General features: G+C 30.5%; 1 protein-coding gene across 1 annotated transcript in view; it reads left to right on the forward strand.

The window, feature by feature from the left end:
- CASD1 (CAS1 domain containing 1) overlaps positions 1 to 9388 on the forward strand; it is a 50401-nt gene that overhangs the window by 27409 nt on the left and 13604 nt on the right. The window contains exons 10-13 of the mRNA XM_025046808.1: positions 193 to 465; positions 5583 to 5702; positions 6715 to 6871; positions 8257 to 8336. Coding sequence (XP_024902576.1) covers positions 193 to 465; positions 5583 to 5702; positions 6715 to 6871; positions 8257 to 8336 — 630 coding nt within the window. The remainder of the gene's footprint in view (positions 1 to 192; positions 466 to 5582; positions 5703 to 6714; positions 6872 to 8256; positions 8337 to 9388) is intronic.

The following is a 9388-nucleotide window of genomic DNA, read 5'->3' on the forward strand; positions in this document are numbered from 1 at the left end:
AGAACTATAAGAGCTTGTCTAACTGAAATCCTAAGATTTTTCTTAAAGAAAAATATAAAATGCCATTTTTTAGATTTATAAAAACATGTCATAGTTTAAACGTAATCTTAGTATAAAAACATAAGTATCAACTTAAATACTATTTAAAATCTTTTAGTATGTTAATTTTCAAATTCATATTAATTTTAAATAGTTTTATTATATCTCTTATCAAGAAATAAAATGACAGTCTTTAACTTTTTCCCCCCCCAAGGTTCTTTTCACAAAAGCATTAGCTTTATATCCTATAAGAACAGTTTTAACATACTTAATATAAACTGTCTAAATAATAGTTTCATGGGGAATTTTAAAATAGGTCTTGGTTCTTTTGCACAGACTAAAGTATTAAATAGAGAACAAACAGATGAATGGAAAGGCTGGATGCAACTTGTGATTTTGATTTATCACATCTCTGGAGCAAGTACAGTAAGTATTTTGAAGTTCAGAACATGCAGGAATTAATCTCACTTTAATATTTTTTAAAGGCACCAACTCTTTTGTGTTTTATATTCTCTACCATGTAAGAAACCCTTATTTCCAACCCAATCTTTCTGTCTTCCTGTTCTCCTGCCACCTGACTCATTGAAAATGTATCGTTTTAAAAGCAAAATAAACTTTAAAAAAATAATAAGGCAATAATTTATTTGTATTTACTTGTCTTTAATTTTAATGTAGTAGAAACGGCTGATAATCTAAGGGTATTATTTCATGTCATCCTGTTGAACAACTAATTTAAAGTTATCAAGAATCTTTATAGATGACATAATTGCAAAGGATTTATAACAGGCAAGTCACTATCAAAAGAAATCAAATTATGATTATATTCTACCCCTTCCCCGTATTTTAGAAAGTTTAACCAACTGTTTTTATACTTATAAAAGTTAAAAAACTTAGAACCTTCTTGCCCCAGTGTTCAGAGAACTCAGAAACCCATGGACTACTACTCATAGACCAGAAAGCGTGCACCATACTTTCCAAGTTTCACCTTCTCCATGAGATGGGTTACCCTCTCATTGCTCGCCCAGTGCCTTCTGTATCTGGACAAAATCATTTTTTCCTTCTCCTTTGTTGTCTTAAAAGACAGGAGTCTCATGGTCTGGGGACACCTTCGATTTAGCAAGGGTAGAAAAAATGTATTCAGAGTTGTAACATTTCAGTTACTTGTCAGTTAAATCAGCTTTTGAGGGAGAACCTAGCTATCTAATAACCACTCTTCACACAAGTTTTTATAGTGAAGATACCAACTGATTTCTATAAAATATGTTTTAAAAATTTAAGCAACTCATTTAGAATTTGGGAGCTACTGAACTGTTTTATTTGCTTATAAAAAAGCACATGACTTTAAACAGTGTTTGAATTAGTGATAAGTTGAGATCACAGAGGAGTGTTCCTCAGAAAAGAGTATTTTGAAATTTTCATAGCAGTTAAGAAGGTAAATAACATTGAGGTTGTTCAGATATCTCTAACAATTTAAAAATGTTATTTTTCATTAAGTCTCGATTATTTTCAAACCTTATTGGTGACTTTACCAAGGCAGAGGAGTGAAGTATAATTTTACTGAAGTTATGTGACTGATACATATATATATATTGGGGAGCAGTGAAATTTCTGTGACACTGCAGCTGAAGGGACCTAGTGAATTCAGGTAGCTACGGAAGAGCCAAGGTAGTAAAAGAGATCTAAGTCAAAGAGAGATGAAGATAGTAAGGCTTAGTTTATAAGTCTGGTTTGGAATTTATAAAATAAATTTGGTGAATTCTCTAAAGAGTAAGTAGAGATGCATATTGAATCCTAGAAATATCTCTGACATGTGAATAAAGATTAAATTAATTTGAGGGGAGGAAGCATTTTGTTTTAAGAAAATGCCACTTAGAGACATAATTAATTGCTGACATATTAAAGTGTGATACTAGTGTTTAAAAAAAATCAACTTGAAAGAATTAATGGCAGATTAAGTTTCTCAATTCAGTGATTCCAGAAAAGATTTGGATCATAAAAGGATGCAGGCCATTTGGCATTCTATTATAATCATTCGCCAAGCTAGCATTCTAATTCATCTTAGACTACATCCCGATACATCCTAAATTACAATTTTAAAAAATCTCTGTTCTGGAAGGACATACTTTTCATTAAGAGATCATTTGTTATGATTAATTAACGTATCCCTCTTCTTTTATACTATAGGATTTTGTGATTAAAAATTACCTGTATCTACATCAGCAAAGCATTATTAGCATGGATTATAACATATTTTGGGACTCGATTCTTGAATATTTGAGGGAATAGCTTTTTTAAAAACTTTTTAACTGTTACAGTTATTTTAATTACCTAATTTCAATGTTTTTTTATTTTGAGTAAAATATCTCAAACTTTACTTGTGCCATGTTTTTATGCTAAAATGGAAACTATATCAAAAATTACAGAGAATTATTAAAATACAGATGGTCTAGCAGATTGCAACTGTTGGTATAAACATTCTTTTAAATCATAATTTATATCAAATATGGCTAAAATACTATGAATTTAATACGGAGAGTACAGCAAGGTAATTATATACAGCAGATGATTTTGTGTTCCAGTGTGGGTTTTTTCCTGTGAGAGTTTGTAAATGACTTTTATGAAGGGACTTGAATGAAAGGTCTTGAGGGAAAATTTGTGAGACTAGAAAAAGAACAGAACCAGAAGTCAACCTAGCTATTAATTCTAATGAAGTTGGAATTTCAAATATACTTTTAATACTAAAATTTTATTGTAAGTAATACTTGACTCATGAAAGACAGAAAGAAAAATAGTTTAAAGGAGACTGAAGAGGAATGACAACTAAATGCATGATCATTGATTCAGTTTTCTAAATTTAAAAGATTTAACCATAAAGGATATTATTGGAACAATCAGGGAAATTTGAATATGGATTGTACAGTAAATACTGTTAAATTCATTTAAAATTTCTTGAGTATGAGAGTGATAATATAGTTAGATACAAAACTATTTTTTCTTCTTAGGAGATACTTGCTAAAATATTTAGGAATGATATCATGTGGTATGCAACATACTTTTAAATGGTTCAACCTAATATATATAGATGTCCATTGTATTATATTGCACCTTTTCTGTTGATTTAAAATATCTTAAAATAAAAAGTTAGAATTATTACATGAAATTTGTAATAATCCAGCATTGGCAGGAATCTGGCAAATCATTGCGATAGTGTTTAATTTAACTTAAATAAGTTGTATTTACTGTTTAAATATAATAACCAACTCTCAACTTTGTAGGCCCAGCCTCAGTTTTGAAGGGACTTGAAAGCATGTTTTATGGACAGTGGTTAAAGTAATTGGGAATGGTTTGCCTAGGTTTGACATCTGTTTTTAAATACTTGCAGAACTATTAGATGTAAAAGTGATTAAACTAGACTCTCCATTATGGTAGCTACTAGCTGCAGGTGGTTATTGAGCACTTCAAGTGTAGCTAGTCGGAACTGAAATATTCTGTACTACGTAACGTGAAGTACAAACCAGATTAAGAAAGATTATGATAAATGCATACTAAATTCAAAAACAGTGTTAAGAAAAGAATATAAAATACCTCATTAAAGAATGTTAATATTTTAGATATATTGAGTTAAATAAAATATATTTATTAAAGTAAGTTTCATTTATTTCTTTTAACTTTTTTAGTCACATTAAAAATTTACTATGTGGCTGGCTCAAATTTTATTTCTATTGCATAGCCCTATCCTAGAGGGCTGAAGTTAGTAGTTTTACATTGAGTTAAATTTCAACTTTTCATGAAAAGTAGCTGTATAGTAGTTAATGAGCATCCGAAAATTGAACAGATTGCCTTGGGAATTTGTACGTTTTCTGTTACTATTAGTGCTCAAATAAATACTTTAAGGGAATATTTTAGAATACATTCAAGAATGAAGTAAGGGTACAGATTTAGATTAGGTAAATCCTGAGATTATTTCACTATTACATTTCTCACCTTCATCACATTCTAATACGTTACACCTTCATTGAAAATTTCTGTCTAATGTTGAGATGACACTTAAAAACTAATGATGAAGAACAATAAATAAAAACTCTTAGATATAAAAATTATTGGTACTATACTAACTCAGAGGAAGGAGAAATGACTCTCATTTGAGAGTAAAGATTGGAAATTTCGAACAGGGCTCTAAAAAAGAATAGGATTTGAATAAGCAAACTGTGGTTGGGAGAACATTCCTGGGTAGAATATACAGGTCAACAAGGGAAAAGGCACAGGAGAAGCACAGGAGAACCAGTTTAGGAGACAGAATCTAACTGGCTAGAGTGGAGGCTGTGTTAAAGAATTTATGAACTATTATAAATTCAGAGCTTTTTCCTTCCAGAAAAAAAAATATTATCCCTAAGAAAAGAAAACCGTGTTCAAGGATACATTCAAGGATATATATAAAAGGTGTATACATTCAAGGCCTTATAAAGTCTATTTAGGTTGTCTGCTTAATTTTATTTTATCCTATAAAGCCTCACTTGGGGAAGACACATTAACTAAAGTAGCTATAAACACTGTTAATGCTGGATAATTACAAAGATGATCAGATGAGTCTATAAAATAGAAGCACCCCCACCCCCCAAAAAAACAAACTTTACATTGGTTTAGTAATTATCCTTAAAAGAATGGCCTGAACAAGCCTTTTAAAGATCATTTTTAAAAACAGTGCACTCATTATGTTATGGAGATCGTGAATGTACACCTAAAAGACGGTTGGGGGCAAGTGAAATGGCATTGTTCTAAGGTCATGAGAATTAAGACTTACAAATGAGATAATATTTCCAGTGACTCCCCCAAAAATATAGATAGGAAATGTTATATTTCATTCAACTTAGAAGTGAATACATGATGCTCTGAAAAACCATGGTAAGTAATTCTCAGGGTCTTGATCATAATGAAACATTTATGTAGAAATGTAAAATAAAATAAGGGAGGGAAATAATATTTCTAAGTTATGTTTGCATAAGCTTTTTAAATATGTATTTTTTGCTAAACTATTCAGTATTGTAAGTAGTCATGTAACAATTTTATTTAGAAGTCTAAAGTCTACTTATAGGGGCCAAAAATTTAGGAGTTTTGTTTTGTTTTTGATTCTCATTGGGAAAATGTGAAATCCAGAGTGAACTTGTATTCAGTATATATGGTGATTAATTATTATAGATATATTTAATCCTAACTAAACAAAATGTACAAAGTGCTTTCTATTTATTGACTCATGCATTTCTCATAAGTGCTCTTTAAGCAGAATAGCCTCATTTCTCAGTTTAGAAAACTCAAAGTCATATAGCTAGTAAGTGGCAGATACAGAATTTGAATCTAGGCCTATCTGATTTCAAAGTCCACATTTTTTTTAACCTCTGCTATAATACCTAACTTTTAAGAATAAATCTTTTCATTGAGCTAATGTCAAATAGTAACACGATCCATTATCTTGGTTAAATGTACTGGTTATAATAATTCAAGGTATTGTTAGTGCCAACACATATTCTACCTATTTTTGTCAACAGTTTTTGCCTGTGTACATGCACATTCGGGTTCTGGTTGCTGCATATCTATTTCAGACAGGGTATGGGCATTTCTCATACTTTTGGATCAAAGGAGACTTTGGAATCCACAGAGTATGTCAGGTAGGAATATATTCAGTTATTATCTTTTTCTCATTTCAACATGCTTTTGTGCCTAATTGTTAAGGGAAAAAAAAAATATATATATATATAGTCATTTTAAGGCCATGAATAATTCGAATTTACAAGATAGCATTTTAAAGTTGAGTTATTTCTGTGTTCTATGGTTAATAATTTGAGATAAATAATTTACTACTGAGGGAATAGAAAATATAATTTAGATGAATATATAATAAAAGCACTGGTACTCAAGGGACAACATTGCTGATTCACTTCAGTTTTGTAGAAATGTACAGTTAATGGGATTTTATAACATGCTATGTTTTCTCTAAGGAGAGAATTAATATTTATTAAGTTTCTACCTTATGCTAGGCAATTTCTGAACATTATTTTATTTACCCCTCATTACACCTCTGAGTTGTGACCTTTATGTGTACAGACAAGGACACTGAGGTTCAGAGAGGTTAAATAATTTGTCTATGGTCACACAGTAAGTGATGCAACTCTAATATCAATCTGCTCAAATTCTTTGTTCTTTGAATGCACTACACTGTCTGAAGTGACCGTTAGAAAAGTCCTAACAATCCTTTAAATTTGAGTAATATCATTTTGTATCTATGACAGTTCTCGGTTTAATCCCAAATGGGGTAAATCAACATCAAGTAGAGATGAAATGGACACCTTTTCTTCAGGTAATATAATCTCCACTTATAAACTGTAGGCCTAGGAAGGAGGTGGATGATTCTTTTCCTACATTTAACAAGATGGCAGTTTTAGCCAGAGGACAGCTCAGGCTGGTGCTTTGCTGGGATTAAGTTAACATAATGATGCTTAAATATTTTATATTCAAACTCTTTACAATGACTGTAAAACAAATATAATTTTAGGAATTAGTAAAAGATACTTATACAGTTATTATTTTAGTCTTAAATAAACATTTACACTCTGTCAGAAAGAATCTGTCTTTGCTCTTCATGCATATCTGGAATGAAATCCATTTTCTTCTTTTGAATAGGTCTTATTTCGTCTCAATTTCCTGGTAGTGGTGTTATGTATAGTGATGGATCGGCCTTATCAATTCTATTACTTTGTCCCCTTGGTCACTGTATGGTTCATGGTCATATATGTTACTTTAGCACTATGGCCTCAAATAATCCAAAAAAAAGCAAACGGTAAATATACTCTCTTACTCATGTTAATAAATATATTCTTTCAATGTTCTAAATTTCTTTTTAGTTCCTAAAGGCTATTATTTTTATTGAGACATGTAGACAGTTTAAATTCATGTGTAGTATTGATATTTTAAAAGTTTATTCTTCAACTGTTTTCTGAAATGTTACAGCTAAGTAGTTCAAGTAACATAACAGTGCAGAATAATAGTTTGTATCTATATTGTGTGTGTTTTCTCTTTTTTAAATTTAAATTTTTCGAAGCCATTTTACCTATTAATGCAACAGTTTTCAAACTGCCATGTACATAACCAGCTAGAGAGATCTAGAAGAGAGAAGGGAAAGCAAAATAGTCCCCTCCATCCTGCTTCAACCCTAACAACTCTGCTTTATTTGATCTTTACATATATTGATCTTTATATATATTGAATAAACATTCATTTGTAGAAAGGCTTTTTATGTCAAACAAGTTTAAAAAGTACTAATATAATTTATCTTCTAGATAAACCTTTAAGCAGTTATTATCAACCTATAAGGAAACCTAACTGTCCAAAAGATTATCATCTTCAAATTTCACAGACAGTTACTGATATGATAATGTTCAAAGTGAGACCACAGTCATTCATTTTAATGCTTTCCCGTCAAGATCATATCATTAAAATGAAAGCTTCTCCTTTCTGGAAAAACAATATTTTTAATAATTAGCTCAACCAAATATCGTATGTCAAAAATATTTTCTGTTGATTTCCATTATAATCTCAAATAATTTTTCAGGAAAGAGTTTAGTTTCCAGCCTTTATTTAATAAAGTCCATTAGTGTCTTTGGATAGCCTCTGTAGTTTAATTCCTTGACACAAACCCAGCATATTAATCAAATGAATAATCAACATATATAAACTGAACACATAACTTAAAATATGTGTATGTTAAAATATATCTTATTTTTAAATCCTAGTTAAATCCTAGTCCATTAGGGAGTTCTTAAACTGTCTCTTTAATGTTTAAGCTGTTTACCAAAGTTATATTCAACATGAGTTTTTGTTAGAATTGCATTGAACATACTGTTCCATATGTTTTTGTAACTTTCACGAATGAATAGGTATAATTGAATCCAGGAGGTAGTTTCAAATATATTTATAGTGGATGAACAGCAGGTATATAAAGTATCAGGTATATGTTAAAGCCTCATTCCTAGCAAGTACCCTCCACCTTTTTTTCCTTTTTGTCCTACTTGTAATTTATACTACTTAGATATATTTCGTGTATCCTATAAGCAGCCATAAATTATTTTAGGAATTATGTAAGACATTATTATGTTAAGTAGAGAGTATTTAATATGTTTTCTTATGTAAATTTATATTTAGTAAATTAAATATTTTCTCTCTTAGGAAATTGCTTCTGGCATTTTGGCTTACTGCTGAAACTAGCCTTCTTGCTATTATGTATATGTTTTTTGGCATATTCTCAGGTTTGTACAGTCTTTTTAGTTTATATTTTGTTCTATTTTATTTTAAAGTTCAAGTCTATTAAAGTATGTGAGGAGTAAGAGCTTTTTTTTACAGCTTCATTTTTTAATGACTGTAATAAAAGTGTCACTTTGTAGTTGACTACTCAGTGTAGTTCTTTTGAGACCTATCTACTTTTGTTACCACTGTTTTTGTTGTAAGAGCAATTTAAAGCTCTTCTTCTGGCAATTGTTCAAAATCCATTTTACTTGAATTTGATCAATCAAACGTTTATAGAATGCCTCTTAGAAGACACTACTCTAAGTAGAGATCAAAATTCTCTTGACAGAATTTGCATCTGAGTTTGTGCATTATTCATTGCATCAAGTGTTACTACTAGATTTTTCTATAACTGCATGGAGTAAAATTTTGGCAGTTAGTAAAACCAACTTAGGAGCAAAAGGTTTTGTATGTATAGAGTATGTTTAATTTAATTAAAATTTTGATCATTTTCTTATCTCTGACCTTTTATCTATCATGATGGTTGAGATTTTCTCAACTACTTTAGCAGGGTGGCAAACTGCTATCTACTGGTCAGTCCATTAAGCAGACATATCATTTGGGCAGCATGATATTTAGAACAAAATATTTTAATTAGAATGCCTATAGTTGAGACATATTCTGCAATTTACTTTTGTCTCCAACACTCTATCTTGTACCTGGCCGCATCAGGTGCAAATGCCACGTAAGCATGTAAGCAGTGTGTGTGTGTGTGTGTGTGTGTGTGTGTGTGTGTGTGTGTGTGTGTGTGTGTGTATCTGTGTGTATGTGTGCAAGTCTATAAAGCTTTCTTTTTTTGCTTGTTTGTTTCATAGGCTCTTATACTTATTTTCATACTTAGAAATAAAGCATTTCTATTTCTGCCTGACCTCCAAGGTGTTTTGCCTGAGATATATAGAATAATAAAGAAACAATAGGCAAATATATAAAGAAATAGAAAGATAACTACAACAACTCCTTAAAAATCATCCATTAAAATTACTAGCACTTGGTGGTGCATCTGAGGGAGAGAAAG

Source organism: Pteropus alecto, unplaced genomic scaffold, assembly GCF_000325575.1.
Source record: "Pteropus alecto unplaced genomic scaffold, ASM32557v1 scaffold21, whole genome shotgun sequence".
NCBI classification, from domain to species: domain Eukaryota; kingdom Metazoa; phylum Chordata; class Mammalia; order Chiroptera; family Pteropodidae; genus Pteropus; species Pteropus alecto.